The sequence below is a fragment of the Cnephaeus nilssonii genome, assembly GCF_951640355.1.
Source record: "Cnephaeus nilssonii genome assembly, chromosome: 7".
In the NCBI taxonomy this organism is placed as follows: domain Eukaryota; kingdom Metazoa; phylum Chordata; class Mammalia; order Chiroptera; family Vespertilionidae; genus Cnephaeus; species Cnephaeus nilssonii.
This window is the reverse complement of record NC_137078.1, coordinates 70,798,954-70,825,126: the sequence shown is the minus strand read 5'-3', so window position 1 is coordinate 70,825,126 and position 26,173 is coordinate 70,798,954. Positions and strand designations below refer to the sequence as shown.

The 26,173-nt window shown below is 48.1% G+C and overlaps 1 protein-coding gene across 3 annotated transcripts; it reads left to right on the top strand.

Annotated features, from left to right (window-relative positions):
- The first annotated feature begins 267 nt into the window (after window positions 1-267).
- Window positions 268-24,918, top strand: ECHDC2 (enoyl-CoA hydratase domain containing 2). Of its 3 annotated transcripts, none has more exons than XM_079776187.1 (10): window positions 268-704; window positions 10,057-10,124; window positions 10,195-10,282; window positions 12,674-12,760; window positions 13,551-13,643; window positions 15,445-15,501; window positions 15,721-15,908; window positions 21,984-22,034; window positions 23,347-23,394; window positions 24,221-24,917. In XM_079776187.1, exons 1-10 carry the CDS (start codon window positions 569-571, stop codon window positions 24,296-24,298), a joined length of 894 nt encoding a protein of 297 aa, XP_079632313.1. In that variant the 5' UTR covers window positions 268-568; the 3' UTR covers window positions 24,299-24,917. The 3 variants fall into 3 exon arrangements, with proteins under 3 accessions (XP_079632313.1, XP_079632314.1, XP_079632315.1); XM_079776188.1 differs by having other exon boundaries at window positions 588-704; window positions 9,933-10,124; window positions 24,221-24,918; XM_079776189.1 differs by lacking the exons at window positions 268-704; window positions 10,057-10,124; window positions 10,195-10,282 and adding an exon at window positions 10,443-10,562 and having other exon boundaries at window positions 24,221-24,916.
- The last annotated feature ends 1,255 nt before the right edge of the window (window positions 24,919-26,173 follow it).

Sequence of the window (26,173 nt, the reverse complement as noted above, 5' to 3'; positions counted from 1 at the left end):
TGTAAGGTCCCATGAGTTGCAACACACGCATGGACTCTTCCAAATCACTACCATTGACAGGATGCAGAACAGTTCCAACGATCCGAACGTCTTCCTCAGGCTTTTGTGCTCTCAGTCTCAGACCCGGCTCCAGACCACACGCCTTCTTACCCTTGAACCTCAGCCCCAATGGCTGGAATCAGGTTGAAAAGCTGGCTCTTCAATGGCTGAGGTGAATTCCCGCCCCCGGGCCCGAGTACGTTCCGTTCAGGCCGGACATTTCCCTTTTGCAACAGGTTTTAAATCTGTGGTCAGTGCTTTCACTGGCGTCTGCCTTGCTCTTTTCCAGTAGTCACCATTATTGTCTCCGCTTTTCAGATTAAAACCCTGACGCTTACATTAAGACACGTAGGTAGCCTTGCCCCAAACCCCGCGGCGGAGCCGGGCTCCCCCCGCCCGGGAGGTGAGGCCCGCGGCCCCGCGGCCCCTAGGTGGAGCGATCGGCGCAGCCTCGCGGCCGCCCTGCGAGCCGGCGGCGGGAGCGCAGGTCGGGGAGAAGCCGAGCCGCGCCTGCCCAGCCTGCGCCCACATGCAGCGCGTCCTGACCCGCGCCCTGCGCCTAACGCGCCCCTGGAGGCCCCCTGCGGCCCGCAGCTGTGCCTCGGCGGCGGCAGCGGCCCGGGACCCGGAGATCCAAGTGCGCGCCCTGGAGGGTCCCGACCAAGGTGCGTGCGCTCTCCCCGAGAGCACCCCGGAGGCGGCTGGGGCGAGCCGGGGCAGAGCTGAGGAGGGGGGCGCCTGGCGCTGCTGCCCGGCCCAGGCGATGCCGGCGCGTCCACCGCACACGGAACGACTGAGACAGTAGGGCCGCCTAATATATTTCAGGATTTGTACCCCAATCCCCTGCATCCTAGTCTAGGTTGCCCGAGAATGGGTGACCACCTTACTGGCCTCCCCGACACTACTTGGAATGGGACTCTGGGTCAGTGTCGGCCCGCTCCGAGCCCGGTTAGCCTGGGCTGCGAGGAGGGGAAGAGGAATACTCAGGGGTAGGACTAGGCACCCGCACCCACCCCCGCAGCTTTAAAAGGCGTGACTGCGCCCCTGGGCCAAGGACTCTGGCAAGGTCCCAAGGGGGCCGAGGCCGCAGAGCCAATCGTGCGAGGCCGCGATGGAGGGCGGAGGGTGAGGGCAGCGGAGGGCGCGTCTCCTCCCTGCAGAAGGGCCAGGAAAGTTGGCTGGTCACTGGCAGAAAACACCTTCGATTGCGCATTTTGTTTTGTGGTGGTTGTTACCCATACCCCTCGGTCTTACCCTCAGGTCTAGGCCGTTCGCTTAGCTTTCTCTCCAATCCTGTTTGTGTCAGAATTTTAATTTACACAAATAGCATTGGAGACTCCATCTCTTATTTCCTCCCCCACCCCTTACTAACTTTTGAAGAGCTGCTTTGCTATAGTAATCTAGTTCCTTGCTCCCTGCTGTGGCACGCTATTCCCTCATGTGCATCCCCCCCCCCTTTTGATGGGCATGTAGGGGTTGCTGAGTCTTAGAGAATACCCCTTACTCTCATGCTTTATTCATGCCCAACTGGCAACAGTGCTTGCCTTGATACTTTTCTTTGCCATTAAGAAACAGAGGCACACCCTGGCCCGGTAGCTCAGTTGGTTAAAGTGTCATCCCTATACCTCAAGGTTGCAGTTCCACCCCCCCACCCCCCAATCAGGGTACATACAAGAAACAACCAATGAATGCATAAGTGGAAATAAATGTCTCTCTCTCTCTCAAAATCAATAAACTGCTTGGCCAACGTGGCTCAGTGGATAGAGCATTGGCCTGCGGCCTGAGAGGTCCTAGGTTCAATTCCGGTCAAGGGCACATGCGGGGGTTCCGGGCTAGATTCCCAGTAGGGGGCGTGCAGGAGGCAGCCAATCAATGACTCTCTCATCATTGATGTTTCTATGCCTCTCTCCCTCTCCCTTCCTCTCTGAAATCAATAAAAATATATTTAAAAATAAATAAATTTTTAAATTAAAAATAAACAAAAAACAGCTGCACAGGGAAATTAAGCAATTTGAATCAGGTGTGATTTCAAAACTTGTGTTCTCAACTATTAGGTCATCACTGCCTCTTCTGTACAAAACACAGACTAGTACATCAGTAAAAAGTATTATCAGGGGTCATAGACCTTGCAGATAGCAGAATTGTTATCCATGGATAACAAGGATCAGCATAGTAAGCCTCTGCCCACCATTTATTTTTCATTTAAATACTAGAGGCCCAGTGCATGAAATTCATGCAAGGGGGGAGGGGGTCCCCTCAGCCCAGCCTGTACCCTCTCCAATCCAGGACCCCTTGGGGGATGTCTGACTGCCAGCAGTTGGACATCCCTCTCACAATCCGGGACCACTGGCTCCTAACTGCTCACCTGCCTGCCTGATCACCCCTAACTTCCCCCCCTGCCAGCCTGATCACCCCTAACCGCCTTTGCCTGCCAGCCTGATTGCCCCTAACTGCCCCCCCTGTCCCCCTGGATGCCCCCAACTGCCCACCGCCCCTCCCCCCCCACCCCCCCACCCCCGCCGACCTGGTCACCCCACGCAGCCTGCTAGTCAGTCGTTTGGTTGTCCCTCGCTAAACCCCCTGCCGGCCTGGTCACCCCACACAGCCTGCTGGTCAATTGTTTGGTCTTCCCTCGCTAACCCCCCTGCCGGCCTGGTCGCCCCACACAGCCTGCTGGTCAGTTGTTACTGTGAGGGCATCGTGACCAATTTGCATATTACCCTTCTATTAGTATAGATATTTTTTATTGATTTCAGAGACAAAGGGAGTGGGAGAGAGAAATAGAAACATCAATAATGAGAAAGAATCATTGATCGTCTGCCTCCTGCATGCCCCATACTGGGGGAACGAGCCCACAGCCCAGGCTTGTACCCTGACCGGGAATCGAGCCTCGACCTTCTGGTTCATAGGTCAATGCTCAACCACTGAGCCATGCTGGCTGGCTGCCCCTACCATTTAGAAGGTCATTGAGGGACAGTGGAGGAAGCATGAGGAAAAGACTCCCACACAGGAGAAACACCACCTCTCCCCAACCCCCAAAATGATTTGGGGCCATTCGATGGTTATGTTAGAAGCCACAGGCTCTGCCTTCATCTTGGACCAATGGCATAAGAGTATTGTCACACCTGTTGTCCTTGAAAACAGGATTGGCTTGTTAGCCACTCTTCACTCTTCTTTATGGCTCTATTCCAACTCCTTACTTAGCAGGGTGTTCATGGTTCTCCACTACACCTGACCTTCCCATTTTATCTCTTCTACCCCAAGGGTTCATTTTAAGCTGTCCTACCTCTCTGTTTTATTCTAGCTATGCCCCTGACTTGGGTCCTCTCCTTTCCTCTCTGCCTATGTAAATACTTCTGGAATTACCACCCTTCAATACCCCTTTATTTTCCACGTATCTGGACTTGTCTTCCTCATAGGTTGTTAGCTCGTTGAACGTAGGACTGCTAGCTGGGTCCAGCTGTTAACTTAGGCAAATTCTCTTCTTTCCTGGGCTTCAGTTTCCCCTTCTATGTAATAAGGAGTTGGTAAACCAGTTAGTCTGTATACTACCTCCAGTAGTTTCTGTTGACTCCTACCCATATCACCAAGCCTGTGATCCAAACCCTCCAGACAAAAGTGATCCTACATCAACTGCCAAGGAAATCATCAGCCAGTGGCATGGTGGGTTTGGTGAGTAAGGAGAGTGTAGTGCAGACCCATCTCTACTGCTGGTGCCCAGAAACAGCAATATTCTGAGAACCATGTTCCGAGAACCAGGGCTCAACTAGAAGGCAGAGTCCTCTTGGTTTCTCCATGTGGTATGCAAATTGAATGTTGTCGGATGAAAGCCAAAGACACCCTACCTGGCTCTTCAGGGCTACCAGCTTGGAGTTCATACCTTGTTTTGGGCCCTAGACTTTCCCCAGCATCTGTGTCCTTTTCCTGCTTCCTGTACCCACAAACTCTGGCTAACCATTTCTGTGCATATGTGCATTATTTCTTTTAATCCTCGTAACAACCTTTTTTATTATTTCTATTTACAGATAAGGAAATTGAAGGCCAGGTGGATAACGTAATATGCCCAAGGCCATGGAACTGGTGTATGACTGAGCTATGGCTTGAGTGAAGCACAATAAGATTTGGCAGCTAGTGTTTTGAGAGAGGAATATAAAGATGAAAAGAGGAGAAAAGATGAAAGATGGGAGAGAGTCAGCCAGAGAGAAAGGAATGACAGAACAGGAAAGCGAGAGAAAATTTCTGTCAATCCCAGGACATCATTACTATATTAGTTTTCTATTGCCACCAAACATTGTTGCTTATAATAACACATTTATTATCTCATAATTTCTGTAGGTCAGAAGTCCAGGCACAAATTAGCTGGGTTCTCTTGCCTTGGGTCTTCTTGGACAGGGTTATGTTCTCATCATAGGCTTGACTGGGGAGAGATCTGCTTTCAAGCTCCTCACCTTGTTAACAGAACTCACTTGCTATGTTTATAGGACGGAAGTCCTGTTTTCTTGCTGACTGTTGGCCAGGGGGCCCATCTCAGCTCTTAGAGGCTTCCCACACTTCCTTGATATATGACCCTCTCCATAGTTCCACTATTTCTCTAGAATTCACTAGCAAAACAGTCTTTTTTTTTTTAAATAAATCTTTATTGTTCAGATTATTACAGTTGTTCCTCTTTTTTCCCCCCACAGCTCCCCTCCACTCGGTTCCCACCCCACCCTCTGCCCTTACCCCCCTCCCACTGTCCTCATCCATAGATGTACGATTTTTGTCCAGTCTCTTCCCACACACCCCCACACCCCCTTCCCCACCCTCTGCCCTTACCCCCCCTCCCACTGTCATCATCCATAGATGTACAATTTTTGTCCAGTCTCTTCCCACACACCCCCACACCCTCTTCCCCCCGAGAATTGTCAGTCCACTCCCTTTCTATGCCCCTGATTCTATTATATTCACCAGTTTATTCTGTTCATCAGATTTTTTATTCACTTGATTCACTTGTTGATAGATATGTATTTATTGTCACTATGTTGTTCATAATTTTTATCTTTACCTTTTTCTTCTTCTTCCTCTTCTTAAAGAATACCCTTTAGCATTTCATATAATACTGGTTTGGTGGTTATGAACTCCTTTAGCTTTTTCTTATCTGTGAAGCTCTTTATCTGACCTTCAATTCTAAATGATAGCTTTGCTGGGTAGAGTAATCTTGGTTGTAGGTTCTTGCTATTCATCACTTTGAATATTTCTTGCCACTCCCTTCTGGCCTGCATAGTTTCTGTTGAGAAATCAGCTGACAATCGTATGGGTACTCCCTTGTAGGTAACTAACTGTTTTTCTCTTGCTGCTTTTAAGATTCTCTATTTGTCTTTTGCCCTTGGCATTTTAATTATGATGTGTCTTGGTGTGGTCCTCTTTGAATTCCTCTTGTTTGGGGTTCTCTGCACTTCCTGGACTTGTAAGTCTATTTCTTTCACCAGGTGGGGGAAGTTTTCTGTCATTATTTCTTTTTTTTTAAAATATATTTTTATTGATTTTTTACAGAGAGGAAGAGAGAGGGATAGAGAGTTAGAAACATCGATGAGAGAGAAACATCGATCAGCTGCCTCTTGCACACCTCCTACTGGGGATGTGCCTGCAACCAAGGTACATGCCCTTGACCGGAATTGAACCTGGGACCCTTGAGTCCGCAGGCCGACGCTCTACCCACTGAGCCAAACCAGTTTTGGCTCTGTCATTATTTCTTCAAATAGGTTTTCAGTATCTTGCTCTCTCTCTTCTTCTGGCACCCCAAAAATTCGGATGTTGGTACACTTGAAGCCGTCCCAGAGGCTCTTTACGCTATCTTCACACTTTTTGATTCTTCTTTCTTTTTGCTTTTCTGGTTGGGTGTTTTTTGCTTCTTCATATTTCAAATCTTTGACTTGATTCTTGGGATCCTCTAGTCTGCTGTTGGATCTCTGTATATTATTCTTTATTTCAGATAGTGTAAGCTTAATTTCTAGTTGGTCCTTTTTCATATCCTTGAGGGTCTCACTAAGTTTCTCAGAGGTTTCTAGAAGATTCTTGAGTAACCTTATAACCATGGTTTTGAACTCTATATCCAGTAGTTTGCTTTCCTCTATTTCTTTCATTTGTGACCTGTTTCTTTGTCTCCACATTTTGGCTACTTCCCTGAGTTGATAGAGTGGCTTTGTGTGCTAGGTGTCTTATAGGGCCCAGTGGCTCAGCCTCCCCAGTTACCTGAGGTGGACACTCTTGGTGCACCCCTTTGTGTGCTGTGTGCACAGTCTGTTGTAGTTAAGCTTTGATTGCTGTTGGTATCACTGGGAGGAATTGACCTCCAGGCCAGTTGGCTGTGAGGATCAGTTGTGTCTACAACGGTAGAACTTCTGCTGTCCAGCCTTGGGCCTTTTTTTGGAGGCTCTGGGGCTCTCTGACCCAGCTGCAGTTTGTTAGGTTTTAGGTTGCAAAAGGCCAGGGCATTCATATGCAAAAGCCTCTGCGCACAGCTTGGGTGGGGTTGTAAATTGGGTTGGGTGGGGTCTCAGGGAATCACCAGGGCAGAGCAAACAGCAATGGCTGACCATCAGCCCTGCCCCGAAGAGGTCCCCGGGTCTCTGTGTCCCGCGGCACTGTGCAGGAACAATGATTGCTGCAAGCACCTCTGAGAAAATGCCAGATAGCCCAGTTTCTCCCTGTATGAGTCTGGGTCCCCAGAGTCTCATCCAGAACTGGAGTTCAGAGCAGTCAGGAGCTTGTATCTCCCTCCTTATTGAAAAAGACAACAGCATACCCAGTTGGCAGCCCTTTTCTGCACGCACCTCCGTACCTCTGAACTTCACTTCCGCACCTCCGCACCCTCTCCCAGTCTCAGTGTGCTTTTCTCTTTCCTTCTAGTTGTATAAATTCCACTCAGCCAGCCTTCCCGAGGTTCTGGATGATGTCCGTTTTGTCTTTTAGTTGTAGTTTTGAAGTGGTTGTGCGAGGCAGCAAGTTCAGGTGTTTACTTATACTGCCATCTTGGTTCCTCTCAAAACAGTCTTATATATAGCGTAGCCTAACCATGAAAGTAACATCTCATCACCTTTGCCATATAACTGACTGTACTCTTGAAAGTAACATTTGGTAGCCTTAGCTGTATTCTGTTGGTTAGAAGCAATTCACAGGTCCTGCCCATACTCAAGTGAAGGGGCTGGGCACAGAGGGGCACTCTAGGGTCTGTCGGCCACAATGACCTTGGACCTAGACTGTTTTCCTCAACCCCTCTGAGAGGATTTCTCTGTTTCCACAAGTTTCTCTTCTGAAGCACCAGAGCTGGAGAGAACTGTAGGGACATCTGATTTCCTCTGGGGGACCTCCAGATCTTGCTGGGCTCAGTGAGCTCTTTGAAAATTTCTGAGGAGGCTAAGGAAGTTCACCTAGCCTGAGTGTCACAGTTCTCTGCCCTAGACCACAGCTTTCTAACTTCAGGCTGGACACCCTGTCCCTTGAGAGCTCTGAAACTTTCTTGGGCCCTTCTCTATGTCTCAAATCAACTCACACTGAGAATGCCATCTTAATAAACACTGCTTGTTCTACAGACGAAGCTGAGGACCCTGGAACAAAAAAAAAATAAAATAAAGGGCCTTTGAATTCCAAAGGATTGGTAAACACTCCTCTAGTCTATCCCGGACATTTTAGCAGAGGGGAAATGGCCCCTGCCCACAACTGATGTGTCTTCCCTACAACTGCCCCAGATTGGGGGGTTGAATTGAGGCCAGAGTGGGGTGCAAGGGCCCGATTGGGGGGCTCTGGGGGTTGTATTAAAGATTGGACTTTATTTTGATGAAAAGGGAGGGGAAGGACATGGTCAGATTTGGATTAGAAAGATGACTGTGAACCAAATGAGCAAGACTGAGGGCAAGAGGGCCAGTTGGGTGATCCACGTAATAGGGTTCAAAGCCCATAGCAGGTTAGTGGCTGCGATGAGGGCTATGAGCTGAAAGATCTAAGATCTATTTAAGAGGTTGGATTCACAGGCCTTGGAAACTGAGTTTTCATGGGTGAGGGAGAGGGAGGCAACAGGGTGGACTCCTGGGTTCATAGTGCAATCATTTACTCACCAAGACAACCGGAGAAAGATTGATAATTTTGGTCGAGAGGTCAAGTGGGCAGTTGGATATTTAGGCTGGGAACTCAGAGGAGAGCTCTGGGCTGGCCAGGTGTGCAGGGCAGCCCTGGGGATATAAGAGGCGAGCACGTGGGAGGTGCAGAAGAAGGGACAGATGAGCAAGCCCAGATCCTCCAGACTCTCCTCCCTCACCTTACGCTGAACTCCTCCAGTTCCCGAAGACACCAAAAGGTGGCAGAATATGTTACCCCAAAATATGCTTCTTTGTCATAAGGATTACTTTGTGCTAAAGGCACTTGAAAAAACAAACAAAAAACAGCAGATGCACGAAAAGCATTTGGATTTCCCCTTTTCTTCCTGAAGACAAGAGATAAATACTCCCCCGTGAAAGCTGCCCTCCCTGGACCAGGAGAAAAGAAGCATCCTTCAACAGAGAATCAAAGCCAAGAGAACTCTGTACAAACACATTTTATTAAGAAACAAAATTCTTATTTTCCTTCAGCCTCCTCACGTAGTTTAGTTACCTTTCCACAACTGTCTCTTTGTTCAACCTACTATAAAAGCATGTAGGTTCCACCATTTCTGGGGGGGCTTCATTTCCTTATGGGGCTCCCATGTCATGTAAAACTTGTATAAATATACTAGTGTATGCTTTTCTCCTGTTAATCTGTATTATGTCAGTTTAATTGTCGGGCCCAGCCAAAAAGAACCTAAGCGGCCCAGCTCTACAGATTTTGTAGAACCTCTCCCACACTCAGGGCCCTCGTCTGTGCAGCTCCCTCTGCCTGGAATGGGCTTTTCTCCCCACCAACACACACACACACACTTTTGCCTGCCTTGCTCTCCTAGTCATCCCTCAGCTCTCAGCTAAAAGGTCAGTTCCTCCACCAGGTCATTGTTGACCTTCTACACTAGGGTTCCCCTCGACCCACTCTATTCCTCCTACCTCCTTGTCCTTTTCATTCTGTGTTCTCATCACAAACAGTAATGACATCATTGAATGTCTGTCTTCTCTGTCAGACTGCAGGTTCTGAGAAGACAGGGACTGGGCCTGCCTGATCTCTGGAATCCGTGTCTAGTACAGAAGCCAACACATGTTAGGTGCATTATTTAATTGTACAAATGATTGAATAAAGAGGTCCTGGATTGAGCTTTCAGGAACTTTGACTTTAAAAAATTGGATAGTCCCTTACCTATAGTATTTTCCCCACCATACCTCGTTCCTCAAACGAACATTTTTACTTATTCTCACCTTGCTCAAACGCTTCCACCTGTGAACTGCCACCTGTGATCCTCTAAGTATGTTATGCCCTTACCTTACTCAAGACCTCGTATTTTTATTTACTTGTACTAGGTTATCAGCACCTTGTGGGCAGGGACTATTATATAATTTATAACTTACACAATTTCTTATCTATTACAGTTGTTCAATAGAGAGTACAGTTTCTTTTTTCACGCCAACACTTGGTGGTTTTTTTTGTTTGTTTGTTTTGTTAATCCTCATCCAAGGATATTTTCCCCATTGTTTTTTTAGAGAAAGTGGAAGGGAGGGAGGGAGGGAGGGGAAGAGAGAGAGAGAGAGAAAAACAATGTGAGAGAGACACATCTATAGGTTGCCTCCTGCACACACCCCACCTGGGGCTGGGGACTAACCTGCAGCCCTGACTGGGAATCAAACTGGAGACCCTCTCGGTGCGGTGCGCTGGATGGCGCTCTAACCACTGACCCACATCAACCAGGGCAACACTTCTTTGGTGAAGCAGGACGGACAAGTGTTCTGTTTTATGGTCAGGAAAACCAAAGCCTGGGCATGTGTGACTTCCCCGTCACGCTGCTGCTCAAGGGTAGAGGCTGCCCAGGCCCAGCCGGGAGTGAGCAGGCCCGAGGCCTCACCCGACGTTGCCCGGTCCCTGCAGGAGTCACTGAGATTCTGATGAACAGACCGCATGCCCGAAATGCCCTGGGAAACGTCTTTGTTAGCGAGGTGAGACATGGCAGGCACCAGGGCGGGCTGGGGCTGGGCTGGGAGGTGTCTGACGGGGTCTGCTCTGCAGCTGCTGGAAGCCCTGGCCCGGCTGCGGGACGACCGACAAGTGCGTGTCCTGCTCTTCAGGAGTGGAGTGAAGGGCGTGTTCTGTGCAGGTGGGTGTCCTCCCCTCCCCCACCCCGGGGCTCAGCGCGGTTGGTGGGGGGCTTAAGTCATCTCTAGCATAGGACTCATTATTCCCGTTTTACAGATGTGAACTCAAGACTCAGAGGTAAAATTCCTTGCCTAGGGTTACATAGCTACTAAGAGGTAGAAGAGAATTCAGTTTGAACTTGGCCTTTCTGACCCCCAAGTCCTTATTCTTTTGGCTACACCATGCTGTGTTCCGACCCTTCACTGAGGAAAAGAGGAAACTGAGTCAAAGACATTCACAAGGTCAGTGGCCAAGATGGGACTCTGTGCCCCTTTGCCCGGTCCCTGCCACCAAAGCTTTCCACTATCCCTGCACCATTTGGTCCTCACAACAAGGCAAGCACCATGCACTTCTGTTTCAAAGAAATACCACATCCCAGGCCCATAAGCAGCAAGTCCATGAGAGCTGAGCTGAGCTGAGAACCAGTGCTGGGATGGCTGGAGAGAGGGTAACAGAGGTACTGGGGAGGCGGGAAGTGGTTGTGGAGAGAGAGGATGGGAGGAATATGGTTTTCAGGTTTTCAAGGGGAGATAGCTTAGTCCCTCCATCTGAGCTGTTGGGATCTTGGTGCCCAGCGTGGAGCCTGCCCTGGCAGGAAAGTATATAGAAAAAGGTCTCCCTGACCTGGCAGCCCTGGCAGAGATCCGCATCCTACCCTGTCCTCTTCCTTTATCGCCATCTCTGCCTGACCTCTATTAAAGTCACTTCATGTCCCTGTTAGCACCACTCCTCACTAGCCCAGATTAGCACAGGGAAATGGCTACCAGACGTCTGGGTCTGACCCCAACTTGCTCTGGAATCCTTGGCTAGTCCCTACCACTCCCTGGGCCTCAGGTCCCCCATCTGTCATAGAGAGGCTGGAACTAATCAAAGATTCCCGACGGCTCTCCCAGCTCTCACTTGGTACAGTCTAGAACTTGAAGAGATTACCTTCACCCTCTACTCCCACCTCAGCCTCCTACCCTCTGGCCTTTGATGACCTTACCAGCATCACTGTTCTCATCGACGTCCTTGCCCATCTCCATGCCACTGTATCCTGCATTCGCTTCTCAGTTCTCTCATCTTACCTGACCCCTCAGCCTCCGTGGACCCCACTGACCCCTCCCTCCTTTTAAAGATAATCAGTTACATAGTGTTCCCATTAAGCAATCCCTCCCCATTCTCACTTTCCCACAGACCTGGTAACCTCTGGTCTACTATGAATTTGCCAAAAGGGACAGAACATGAGTGTTGTCAAGCCTCTGAGTTTAGGTGATAAGTTTCTGTGACAAAAGAATCTGCTGACTTCTAGTTACCTCATACAGCTGGAATCACATATTTGTCCTCCTGTGTCTGGCTTATTTTACTTAGAATAATGTACTCACGGTTCATCCATGTTGCAGCATGAATCAGAACATCATTCCTTTTTGTGGTCCAATATTCCATTGCATCTTCACACATTTTATTAATCCATCCTTTGGTGGACACTGGATTGTGTACACCTTTTGGCTATTGTAAATAATGCTGTTTTGAACACTGGTATGCAAGTGTCTGTGTGAGTCCTTGCTTTCCATTATTTGGAATATATCCTTAGAAGTGGAATTACTGGATCACAGTAATTTTACGTTTAACTTTTTTGAGAGACCACCAAAATGTTTTCCACCGCAGCTGCAACATGTTATAATCCCACCAGCAATGCATCAGGGTTCTCCACATTGTTGTTTATAATAGCCATCCTAATGGGTATGGGATGTGAACTCATTGTGGTTTGGGTTTGCATTTCCCTAATAACTAATGATGTTAAGCATATTTTTAAAATATATTTTATTGATTTTTTTACAGAGAGGAAGGGAGAGGGATAGAGTTAGAAACATCGATCAGCTGCCTCCTGCAACACCCCCTTCTGGGGATGTGGCCAATGCTCTATCCACTGAGCCAAACCGGTTAGGGCGTTAAGCATCTTTTCACGTGTTTATTGGCCACCTGTGTATCTTCTTTGGAGAAAAGTCTATTGAAATCTTTGTCTTTTGTGGGGGTTTTTGTTGTTGAGTAATAGGAGGTTTTTGTATGTCCTAGACATTAATCTCTTATCAGATATGTGAATTGCCAATATTTTCTCCCATTCTGTGGGCTGTCTTTTCACTCCTTCATCGTGTCTCTTGACAAAAACGTTTTTAATTTTGAAGTCCAACTTTTCTTTCTGTTGTGGCACTCCCACTCCCTTTTCCTCCCTGGATCCCCTGACCAACGCTTCCTGGTGTTTCTCCTTCCCCTCTGGCTGCTTCTCCTCAAGTCTCCTTTGCTGGATCTTTAACAGCCGAGGACTCAGTAACGGGTTATTTCCCAAGGACTGTCACCAACCCCTTATTTGCAGGTGCAGACCTGAAGGAGCGGGAGCAGATGAGTGAGGCAGAAGTGGGGGTCTTTGTCCAGCGGCTCCGAGGCCTAATGAATGAGATTGGTGAGGGTCCAGAAATGGGGTGGAGGAGGGCCCTGCTGATCCCTGCCATACCCACCCTCCCACCCACCACCCACCCTCTATTCTAAAGAGAGGACAGTTTCTATCATAAGCTCTGTGGAAAGACAAATGACTCTCCCAGGGAGGATGGGCACAAGGAATTGTACAAGGAGGAGGTGACAAGAGGGTTTAGAGGGCGTTTCCTTCAGACGGGGCTCAGCCTTTGTGCCCTGCTGCTTTTGACCCCCACCACCCACCCCGTGACATCAGGCTTCAAGCCTAGCTATTCCAGAGGAGCCAAGTTTCACCAAACATGCTTTCAGGCTTGGACATTGTTGTTCCTTTGGCTGGAATATCCCTCCTTGGCCACCTGAACCTCTTACTCATCCTTTAATACCACCAATACCTTGTCCTCCAGGAAGGCTTCCCTGACCCATCCTCCAAGCTTCCTTTAACAGAGTACAGATCGCCTGGGTCTGTCTTCCCATGTCTCATTCAATTCTGTGTTCCCAGCACCCAGCACAGGGCTTGCCACACAGAACAAGAAGGGAAAGCAGAATGGCCAGTCCCAGAGTGGCCAGCAGGGGAGGGGGCCTGAGCAGGGATCATCCAGCCCATCTCCCCACTCTGGTTCCTAAGCTGGTCCCACAAATTTCCCTGTTGGAAAATCCAACCTCTAAAATAACCTGGCTGAGGCCCCCAAATGTGACACCACTGAGGCCCTCTCTAAGCTTGAGTCCCTGTCCTGGTCCTGCCAACGCCTCTCAACCGGGGCCCTTCTTCGTCTCCACAGCAGCCTTCCCTGCACCCACCATTGCAGCTATGGATGGGTATGCCTTGGGTGGAGGCCTGGAACTTGCCCTGGCCTGTGACCTTCGAGTGGCAGGTACTGGGCAGGGGGAGAGGTGGGATAGGGTGGGGAGGAAAGGGTGAGTGAAACAGGGTAAGTCTGGGGATTCTGTGAAGTCAGCCACTGCTCTTGGCTTTCCCACCAACAGCAGATCTAAAGGCAAGGTGGAGGACATGGGGGAAGCTGGTTCCCCTCCTGGCCCAGCCCCTGACTGTAGAACAGTCACCCTCAGCACCAGCCTCCCTCAGCACCAGAGTGCTCCTGCCAACCGAGAGCAACTGCTGACAGGACAGGGACGAGAGCACAGAGAGGGAAGGCAGAGCAGGACAAGACTAGGTGTTTAACCCTCTAGGTCTGTCCAAGAAGCTTTACTTAGCATGTTGTTTTTTTTAATGTATTTTATTAATTTTTTAGAGAGAGGGATAGAGAGTTAGAAACATCGATCAGCTGCCTCCTGCACACCCCCTACTGGGGATGTGCCCGCAACCAAGGTACATGCCCTTGATGGGAATCGAACCTGGGACCCATCAGTCCACAGGCCAACGCTCTATCCACTGAGCCAAACCAGTCAGGGCTACTTAGCATGTTTTGAACAAAGGTGAGGCAGGGGCAGTCTGTCACCAGCCCAGCTGAAAACAAACATGCCTGGGCAGGAACATTGCCCTCTGGTTCATTGTTCAGAGCAACTGGGCCTTGAAGAGTGGAGGGAGGAGAAGAGGATTCCTGGTTACATTTTAACCTTACTGACTTGGTGGTTAGGTGCACCCTTCTTGGAGACAGAAAAGTCTGTGCCATCATGGCGCTCTGTCTTCCTTAATGCTTTCTCCTGCCACCCCGGAACATTTAAAAATATGCAACTCAAGCCCTGACCGGTTTGGCTCAGTGGATAGAGCGTCAGCCTGCAGACTCAAGGGTCCCAGGTTCGATTCCGGTCAAGGGCATGTACCTTGGTTGCGGGCACATCCCCAGTAGGGGGTGTGCAAGAGGCAGCTGATGGATGTTTCTCTAATCGATGTTTCTAACTCTTCCTCTTCCTTCCTCTCTGTAAGAAAATCAATAAAATATTTTTTTTTAAATGTGCAACTCGAGCCATAGAAGTAGCTCATATCTACACAATGCATGCCAACGAAAAGGCATCAAAATACCTGGTCAGGTCATAGCCCCAACTCTGCTTCTCACCTTGTCCATGTTTAAGGCCAACTAACCTGTAGGGTTTGGGCAATAGGAGAGTGAGTGTAAAGCCCCTCATAGGCAGAAGAGATGGCTGTTCCCTCCTGCCTGGCTCAGATGGCCAGAGGGAATTTAGGAGAAGCCTGTGGGTGGAACATTCAGAGGGCTTCTCAGAGGAAGCAGAACTCAGAAGAAGGATGTGGACTGAACACAGGAAAATGTCAGGCTAATGAAACACCGGGAGGAATAACTGGTGGGAGCAGGAGTCCTTCACACTGTAGGCCAGACCGTAGCTAAGGGTGTATGAGACAGAGAATCCATTAACCCACCAATAGGCAGTGGGCACCTGCCAGGAACCCCTTCCTTGTTCCAAGCACCGTTACCTCATTTGATCCTTAGCAGCTCTTTGAAGCAGGCAGAAGAGTGGTAATCATCTTTTTCCACCTATGAGGCTCAGAAAGGGAGAGAGACTTGCCTGGGGACGCACAGCCCCCACCCTCGACCCCAGTGGGGATGGTAGGATGAGGACCTGGGCCTCCTGACCTCCAGGCCAGAACATGATGGAAGTGGTTGGCTGAAGGGGTGAGCAGAGAGCCCAGAGGTAGGTATCACTTCTCCCCAAAGATTGGCACTTGAGAGGGTGGGGGCTTCACTCTTGTTTATGCAGCTTCCTCAGCTGTCATGGGGCTGATCGAGACCACCCGAGGGCTCCTCCCAGGAGCAGGTAACATCACCCACAGCACCCGTCCTCCTCTACCTGCCCAGTTCCTTTATCCAGAGTACTTCCCCGCTTTTATCTTTTCCCCTGTTTCCTAGGCTCTGCCTTTCTAGCCTAACTCAGAATCTGCTTCTGAGACGAGAAGTCTTGGCTGATGCCCAGCCTGGGCCTTCTCTGGGCTCCCTGTTCCCATGCTGACTTACCATCCCCATTCCATCCTGGCAGGAGGGACCCAGAGGCTGCCTCGGTGCCTGGGGGTGGCCCTGGCGAAGGAGCTCATCTTCACAGGCCGACGACTGAGTGGGACACAGGCCCAGGCCCTCGGGCTGGTGAATCACGCGGTGGCCCAGAATGAGGAGGGCAATGCTGCCTACCACCGGGCACGAGAGCTGGCCCAGGAGATCCTGCCCCAGGTGTGTTGGCAGCCCAGCACAGGAGGGAGGATCTGTGCCGTGGGGGACACTCGTGTGGGGAGGCCAGGGTGTCCCACAGGGCCACATAAGATCCATTTAGCCTGACTCATAAAATTAACCCTCTTTGAATCTTGCATCCATTTAGCCATCCAGTAAACAAAATTAAGTCAAATGTTAAAATGAAAATTGAATTCTGAGGGACTCAAATGGGCTTGAAAATCTTCAGAACGGCACTGTCCAAGAGAACTTTCTGAGATGATGGGAATGTTCTATACTTGTACTGTCCACTAAGGCAGCCTCTAGCCACAGGTAGTTCTGTCAGGCCCAAAGCCTTCAGCAGGACACCCTGGATCTGACTGATGGGGTCTCCAAGAATCTGAGAGCCTCTACTAGCTTCTCATGACTCCGACAGGACCCACAGGTAGGCCCCACATTTCCATAAAGATATGAACACAGCTGAAATGGAGCTGTTTTACTAATCCTAATATATAAAAACCCAGGGTCCGAAACGAAGGAAGGCTCGACCAACTGGAAGTCAGTCCTGCAGTCAGTGCTGGGTTGCCGTGGTGACCCAGCACTGACTGCCGCTGGTGTGGGCGCAGCGACCCAGCACTGACTGCCGAGGGGGCTGTGGATCAGATCCCAAGAGAGGCCCAGAGAGAGAGGAAGGGTCTGATCCGCAGCCTCTGGGGCAGCTGTTGATCAGCCATTGCATCTCCCTTTCTCTCCGGGCTTCGCCAGCAGCCACTCCTCTGTTTTATCTCCGGGCCTCGGGCCTCCTCGGGGGGGCTGCTGATCAGCCCCACCTCTCTGATCAGGCCTGGAGACACTGACTGGCATAGAAACCAACCAATCAGAACCAAATCTGGGTGAAATGTGAGGAGCCAATGACTGCCTAGGAGACATAGCTTTTGACGCTGTCATAGAAACTGACCAATCAGAACCAAATTGGCCAGCAGGGGAGGGCCATTGGGGGTGAGATCAGGCCAGCAGGGGAGGGCAGTTAGGGGCAATCAGGCAGGCAGGCAGAGAGGTTAGGGGTGATCAGGCAGGCAGGCAGAGGGGTTAGGGGCAATCAGGCAGGCAGGCAGAGGCAGTTAGGAGTAATCAGGCAGGCAGGCAGGCAGAGGCAGTTAGGGGCGATCAGGCAGGCAGGCAGGCAGGTGAGCGGATAGGAGCCAGCATTCCCAGATTGTGAGAGACATGTCCCCGATTGGAGAGGGTACAGGCTGGGCTGAGGGAATCCCCACCCTCCCCCCTCATGCACAAATTTCATGCATTGGGCCACTAGTCTATATATATATATAAAAGCCTAAGTGACTGAATGACCCATCAACTGGTCACTCAATGCAGGAGCTACCCCCTGGTGGTCAGTGCACTCCCACAGCCAACCTCCCATGGTCCCTGTCCCCACCCCACACACACACACACAGGCCACCCGATCAGTCCTGATCGCCAGCCAGGCTGAGGGACCCTACCCATGCACGAATTCATGCATCAGGCCTCTCGTTTATAATAAATATTGACTAAGCCCACATGGAGCATCTCCTATCCATCAGACACTATCTTAGATACTTTCATTAGAGCAATCCAGCTGGGTTGATTATCCTCATTGTATCTGTAATGTAACAGACCCAGAAAAGTTAAGTGACTTGCTCATCAAGGTCACAAAAAGTGACTGCAATACCATACCAGAGAGACAACACAGGTATTTTGGTATTTATTTTGCATAATATAAAAACTACATACAATGTAAAAACTAGCATTTTATTCTAAAGAGTATACAATATGTACAAAAATTTCTAAAACTATAAAACTAATGCATTTCAAATATAAAAATTTGCAAACATGTTACAAAACAAAAAATGTAAGTCTATAAAAATATTTTCCATTTGTCATTTTCGTATTAACAGATGAAACTATTTGAATAATTATGAAAATGAAGTATTTGCCGAAACCGGTTTGGCTCAGTGGATAGAGCGTCGGCCTGCGGACTGAAGGGTCCTGGGTTCGATTCCGGTCAAGGGCATGTACCTTGGTTGCAGGCACATCCCCAGTGGGGGGTGTGCAGGAGGCAGCTAATCGATGTTTCTCTCTCATCGATGTTTCTAACTCTCTGTCCCTCTCCCTTCCTTTCTGTAAAAAAATCAATAAAATATATATTTTTTTAAAATGAAGTATTTATTTTGGTTTTTTTATATTTTTTTACTGATTTCAGAGAAATTATTGATTTCGGAGAGGAAGAGAGAGATAGAAACATCAGTGATGAGAGAGAATAACTGATTGGCTGCCTCCTGCAAGTTCCACAATGGGGATCGAGCCTGCAACCTGAGCATGTGCCCTGACCGGGAATTGAACCCATGACCTTCTGGTTCATAGGTCGATGCTCAACCACTGAGCCATGCTGGCTGGGCTAGTATTTATTTTGGAAAAATCTTTCTCTATCTCCTATTTAAATAATCCTACCTCCTTTTTATAACTTTGAGGCCTTCCTTGAGGGCAGGGATCATAACTTTAAAAACTGATTTAAAAGAAAGCATGTTTTGTCTTCATTTCTTTTTTTAGTTTCATCATATATAAATGGAGCATCTGATGGTACTACTCGGCCAATTTTAATGCTATCAGATTTCTATTATACTTGATCAGGAAGTATCTGATCTAAACAAAACTCTACGTGACTCAAGGTCTCGGCTGGCTGCACCTTCACAGAGGGGGCCTACCTAGCAAGACTGGTAGACTGAAGGGTTGTCTTTTTGCATAAACTATAAACTGTGTAACTGGGTCTTTGAGCTTGATCTCAAGATGATTCTGATTTCAGTTCTTTTAGTATTCTAAAATAATGGTATTATACTAATGTAAGTACTAGTATTTCAGTACTTGAAAGTAGCTTTGCATTGTAAAACACCAGCATACCAAAAACTAGTATTATAATCACTAATCCCAATGCTGGAATATCTGATGCAACCTAAAAAAGAAAACCTTCAGCTTCCAGCCAATTCCTGGATGGGTGACTGCCAGGTGTGGTACATGGCTACCCTCTAGTGGACAAACCACTAAGACTAGGGAGTCAAATGGTTCCAGAGAGTAGGGTCCAAAAAAGACTTTTCATGAATGCAAGGCCTACAACTTAATACTCAGATTTCCCCCCTAAATTGTAAATACACATTTTGCTTTAAATATGGATTTGGCTATGTTTTCTACTTAAACATACTGCACAAGTGTGACTCACTGTTCTCATCTCCAAATAACATTCAAATTATTAGATTTCTAATAATCCTCACATTTAAGTATATGTCTATATACTTAGAAACATAAATGTGTCTGCTAACACATACAGACATATGCTGAAATGGGAACCTCCAGGAAATCAGGTTAAAAAAAAACACAAGGTGTGTACTAGTATGTTTATTATTATTCCATTTGTGTAAAAGATGTTGGCACTATATGCCTTACGGGGAAGGGTCAGTAGAAAGGAGGAACTTTACTCTTTGTTTTATACTTTTCCATATTGTTTGAATTCTTTACTATTTATTTTAACCCTTTGCATTCGCTTGCTTTTTTCTCGATTCCTTTATTCTAATGCTAACCGTGTCGAGTCACACTCGACATCCGAGTGCAAAAGGTTAATTTCATGTTTTTAAAATGTCTCTTAGAATTAGATTAACCTCTAAAGGTATGTTCCTTATCCCTTAAACCATTCTAAAAATAATTTAGAGTTATTTATATACTAGAGGCCTGGTGCACGAAATTCATGCACTCAGGAGGGTCCCTCAGCCTGGATTGTGAGAGGGCGCAGGCCAGGCTGAGGGACCCCACCGGTGCACAATTGGGGCCAGGGAGGGCTCCAGGGCATGTCCAGCCCATCTTGCTCAGTCCCAATCGGCCAGACCCCAGCAGCAAGCTAACCTACTGGTCAGAGCATCAGCCCCCTGGTGGTCAGTGCATGTCATAGCAACTGGTCAACCAGTGAACTGTCTGTCCCCTGGTGGTCAGTGCACATCAGAGCGAGTGGTTGAGCGGCCTTAGCATATCAATAGCATATTACGCTTTGCTATTGGTTGAGTGGCCGACTGGACAACCGGACACAACATATTAGGCTTTTATTATATAGGATATGAGTATACACAGGGGTGGCCAAAAGTAGGTTACAGTTGTAAGTATGCAAAAGTTTATTCTTGTATTATTTTTAAATGTATTTTTATTGACTTCAGAGAAGGGAGAGGGAGAGATAGAAACATCAATGATTAGAATCATTGATTGGCTGCCTCCTGCACACCCCACACTGGGGATCAAGCCTGCAACCCAGCATATGCCCTGACCCGAAATCAAACCATGACTTCCTGGTTCATAAGTCAATCCTCAACCACTGAGCCATGCCAGCCAGGCACTGTATTTTTTAATTGTTGTATTATTTATTATTATTACTAACCTACTTTTGCCCACCTCTGTATATTTATTGACCACCTTCTTTTAAGCAACTGCACTTTTTCATTCATGGTCTGGATGTGCTATTATTTAACCAGTACTCTAATGATGAACATTTATGTGGCTTACATCTTTTTGCTACTGCAAAACAGCTGGAGTGAATAACTGTACATCTTAGTGTACTTGTAGTTGTGCATCTGCAGGATAGATTCCTACATGGAGTTGCAACATCAAGGAGTATGTGCATCACCCGTCTGGTGTGTCTCAGTGGTTTAGCATCGACCTATGAACCAGGAGGTCATGGTCCGATTCCCAATCAGGGCACATGCCTGCGTTGTGGGCTCAATCCCCAGCAGGAGGTATGCAGGAGGCAGCTGATCAATGATTCTCTCTCATCATTGATGTTTCTCTCCCTTACGTTTTTTTTTTTTTAAAGAGCATGTGCATCTAACATTTGCCAGTTCTTGCCAAATTGCCTTCCCCAAAGCACTGTACCAATTTACTCTATCAATAATGTATGCAAATACTTGCTTCCTAACCCTAGCAATAGTGGGCAATACCAACATTTTTACTACTTACCTAACCTGAGGTTAAAGGGGCACCTCCCTGTTTTGATTCTCATTTTCTTAACTAGGAGTAAATCTGGGAACCCCTTGTGTTTATATTTTTCTGTGAACTACCTTTTCATATCCTTATGAATATTTGTTGGAAAAATACTAGCTTTTTATAAATCAAGAAAATTCATCTGTCATAAGTATCACAAATACATTTTCCCAGTTTTTTACTGTTGCCTTTTATTTGTGGTGTTTTTCTCAACTTCATTTTTATGTAACTAGCTTTTTTAATTATGGCTTCTATGCTATCAGACTTTAAAACAGTCATTCTTTTTCTGATAAAGTCTTACTTATAACAACTTCAAATAATACGACTGCTACAGGCAGAAAGTGCATCCTTTGCCTGGAAGTGGGGCTGGGAGTGCAGTGCCGGGCCTGTTGTGGCACAAGTTAATTGGAAGCAAGACCAGAGAAGCGAAGATGGCAGCTTTGATGCTCTTGCTTCTCAATGGCTGTGCAAAATGCCCCCTTGAGATTTCAACCCAGGCTGGTCAGACCTCAAAGCCCAAGTTCCTAATCCTGACCAGGCTTTAACTCCGCCAAGGTGAAACTCGCTTGCAGCGGAGGCTTGCATTTGCTGAGCGGAGAGGGGTAGAGGGAGGGAGCCGTAGTGGGAACGGTGACTGGGAACCATACCCAAGCTCCACCTCTGACTCACTGGACAACTCACCTCCCTGAGCCTCAATTACAGATGGCACCATCCTGCAAGGGTGGGGAGCACCATTAGACAAGTCTGTGGGCAGGAAAGCACTTTGTAAATTGTTGTATTCACAGGAATGAATTAAATGACAAGAAGCCCATAGGGTCAGGATTGGGCAGGGCAGGGATCAGTCAGGTTTCCTTTATAATAGAAAAGGAGCGTAGACTGAGAACCAGCAGGTGCTCACACGAGCAAGCGGAACATAACACTTAGCAGAAAGCTACAACTCCGCCTCCCTGCCCACAACTCTTCCCCCACCATGGAGCTTTGTGCCTTTATTTCAACTCCCCTGTCAGCATTGATCCCCTCCTCAACCAAGCTTTTTCTTTCCTCTAGGCCCCCATTGCTGTGCGGCTGGGCAAAGTAGCCATTGATCGAGGAATGGAGGTGAGAGGGCTCTGGTCAGGACTGCAGTCAGTGGGGTGGCTGGGAGGCAGTGCTCTCACGGCACTCGGACGGCACAGCTGGAAAGAACGCGGGAGCTGGATTCTTGTAACATCCAGTCCCCAAGTTCCTTTTGTGCCTCACTTTACCCATCTCCAACATGTAAAGTTTGACCAGGTGACATTCCAGATTCATTTTATCCTCATCCTTTTCCCTTGGAGAGAAGGAAACTGAGGTTCAGAGAGGGTAAATGACTCATCCAGGTCACAGAGCAAGTAATAAGAACCAGGTCTGTGTGGCCTCAAGGAGAGGGCCCAGGGTGGAGTCTTGGGTGCAGCTAATCCATCCCTACACAACTTACTTGATTGTACGTCACACACTGAATCTGAGCTGAGCCAAAAACTGGCGCACAGGTAAGTCAAATATGGTCACTGCCCCCAAGGTGGGGAGGGGGGTAAAGACTCAGATCACTAATAAAAGGTTAAGGGTACCAAGCAGAGAGATAGCCTGTAGAGATTAAAGCAGCGCTGTCCCATTGGGTAGTGCCGAGTTAGAGGATATTTTCTAGAGCTGGGCCTTGGAAAGGACGAGAATTCCAGGAAAGGCAAAAAACTATAAGCAAAAGCACAGGGATGTGTAAACAAGCAACTCGACTGAATGGGAGTAAGGGGTGAGTGAGAACAAATCATGGAAGTGAGGGGCATGGGTCTGGTGCTGGGCTGTCTGGGTTCAAAGACCTGCTTTTCCACATCCTGCTGTGACTTTAGAGAAATTCCTTCACGTTTCTATACATCAGATTTGTCAACTGCACAGTAGGGATGATAACCTTTGTTGTTAAGATTACATACATGCAGCACTTCTCCTAGAACCGTGCTTGTTAAGCGGCAGTATAGAGGCTGGGAAGGTGCCAGGGGCCAGACCATAAAGGCCTAGAACCTTATTCCCAAGGGCAATGAAAGCCTGCAAGTTCACCAACGGGGGTGACAGGAGGCATGGTGAGGCAGCCCGTGAGAGAACACCGTCTGTGAAGGCGCAGTTCATGCACAACCTCCTCAGCGCTACCGGCTGTGTGCAACCCTCCCCACTGTGCTCACAGCCCCGATTGGTCCCAGCACTGTTTTGTCAGTTAAGGTGTTCTCTCCGGGAGCTCCTTATCATAATCATCTCTGTGTGTGACTGGCATACAGGAAGACGCAGTAATTCTTTGCTGGAGTAAGCCATGAACCAACAGAATAGTTCAGGCAGTAGGGTGGGCTAGCTCTCAGTGTAGATGGAGGTGGGCAAGGTCAGGCTTATTCAGGTTTCTCTCTCGCAGGTGGACATTGCATCAGGGATGGCCATTGAAGGGATGTGCTATGCCCAGGTACGTGGTTGCTGCCAAAGTCCATGCATGCTTGTAAGCAGATGCTGGGCCACAGTGGGGGGGGGCTCATGTGCAATACATGACCAATTGAATAGGTTCCTCCCAACCCAAAGGGTCTCTCTCAATGCCAGTTGCTCCTCAGTCAGCCTGGGCTGATCCCAGAGGAACCACACTGCTTCTCTCTGGGACCATTTCCTCAGCTTCCTGGTGGTGGTACATCCTGCCCCCACCCAGAGCAGCACAGAACAGAGGTACCCGAGAGGAAGAATGGCTCCCACTGTCTGTACCAGTGGCCAAGGGAGAGTCTGGCTAGAGTTGGGATGTCAAGGCCTTGCTTCTTCCAGCCTGCAGGCTGTGTGTGTTGGACAGCGGGGTGATAACTCTGGGGCTGACCTATTTAGTTAGACCCGACTCCTGGGTGAGTCAAAAAGTACTAACCTCAAGGTCAACAGATATCAGAAACTCCTACACAGGGGGTCCTGGCACTTGCAGGGCCTGGTGTGAATGAGCTACACACCAGGATTCAGAGCCAGTTTCTCACGGTGAAGCCTCGTATCAGACTGCTGCAGGAGACTGTCAGTTGTTTGGAGGCACGTAAGCCGTGTCAAGTAGAGGCCAATGAGAGGCCGGATTCTAAAGGCGCGGACTACCTTCTTCAGGAAACTAAGGAGCCATGAGGCCCATGGCTTTGCATGGCCCAATACCAGAGTCCACAGACAATAGGAAGACTTGGACCCTGCCTTGTCACGGGCTGGACAAACTTTAGCGAGTCCTTATTGGCCTCTAGCCCTGTACCCCAACAAACTAATATTCTGTGTTGTTTCAGAACATCCCCACCCAGGACCGGCTAGAGGGCATGGCAGCCTTCAGGGAGAAACGACCCCCTAGATTTGTGGGCGAGTAACTCCCAGGTAACCGCAAGCAAGGGAGATGCACACCTTAAAGTGCAGGATCCTGAAGGGACATTTGCAGCGTGACTGCCCTCAGTTCACATCTCCGGGCTTTGGTTTTCTCACAAGGACAATAATGGATGTAAAATGACTGATATGGTGCCTGGTACTAAGGTGCTGGCCTTGCCACCTACCGCTACCATCATTCTTCCCCACCCTGTGTATATAATCACCAGGGCCCCGTTTGCTTTGGAGAATGCCTGTCTTTCCCTACTCGAATGATAAACTAAGGATTAAAACAGATCCCCTCTGGCCTTTGTAATTGTTGGCTCTCAGGCCTGACCTCTGCCTCTCAGGGAGCAGGTGCTCACCGGAGATGGCAAGAAGTAGTAAGAACCCCAGTTGAAGTAGTAAGAACCCCAGTTGCTAACTGTACAATAGAAATCATAAGGAAACCCTGGTAGAGGAGTAGGTGCCAGGGATCAGATTGCAGATTCCAGCTCTCTACTAGTTAGTTACTGTGTGCCTTAGCTTCCTCGTCTGCAAAAGGGAATTGTTGTGAGGATTTAAATAAAATGCCTCATGTTCAATAAATGTGAGTTATTAATGTACAGTGTTGCGAGAACCAATGAAAATCATTGTTGTGAAAACCTTTCTTAAACTACAGGGTGGCAGGCCACTCTGTATTTGAACTAAACAGACTTCAGGAGCATGGAGAAGGAAGTGATTAACTGATGGAGAGAACGGAGGGTCAGGAAATAGGTAGGTAACGCTAGAGTTGAAGCCGGAAGAATTAGTAGACATTTAATGCAAAGAAGAGGAAGGTTGAGGGGAACAGCATGAGCAAAGGTGAACAAGAGGACACACGGGGAAACAAAGGGGACTGATATGCACATATGCGCACTGGTCTCAGGCGCCCTCTTGCTGCACTAAGGCAGGGGAATGAAGGCTGCCGCCCACACCGGGGCCTTACGGTCATTCTTGAACAGAGCTAAGCTTTACCTGAACTTCCTGAGTCTAGGCCTAGAGTCTCTAAGTCATGGGCACGGACACATACCAATAATGTTGTTAATTTGCTGCTAAATACGAACGTTCTCCACGGCTGTGCTCGTTTCCTGAAAGGGAGAGTAACACAGAACAGCCCAGGCCTTAGAATCAGCCCCAACCTATCAAGCTGCTAACTAGTCAGAAAAGTAACAACCTTACCGAACTTCCTTTTTCTCATCTGTTAAATGGGGAGATTAAAACCCCAGATGATGTGTGAATCATGGGGAGACTAAAGTTGGAGAGGTGCCTGGTGTAGAACTGGACCTCAACAGGCACAATGTCCCACCACATCCTCACATTAGCAAAAGCTACTAGTATCTGGTAAAAGAATGTTCCAAAGTACTAGAACCCAGGTCAGGAAACTAGGACAGGTTTTGAAATCATGCACAAGAGTGAATGAGAGAAAATACAGTGGTTTCAGGACTGTAGGAGGCTACAAATTTCCCTTACCCAGTGGGACACTGGTGAGCAATAGTTTGGAATATGGTTTAGAATAAATCTCATTTCATTCCAAAAGATGGCATGTATCCTTCCAGTTAAGAATGGTCAAAAAAGAGAATAAAATTCTAGTCCTAACATATGCTGCTAATAAAAAAGGAATTTATTTTTGTTCTTTGAAAAACTTAAAACACATGAATGACAAAATATGGTTTGTTAGTTGTCAATAATAAGGCAAGAAAGGAGTCCATACTCTATTCTACAGAGGGGGTTTGCAAGGACACAGACAATTTATATTGTGATAGAGGCTGGTTTTCAAAAAAGCCCGTATTCTTCTTGTCACCCAGCTAGGTAAGAGCACCTCTTGAAATCTTTGGCATAGACTTTTTGTGGCTCCTTCTCTT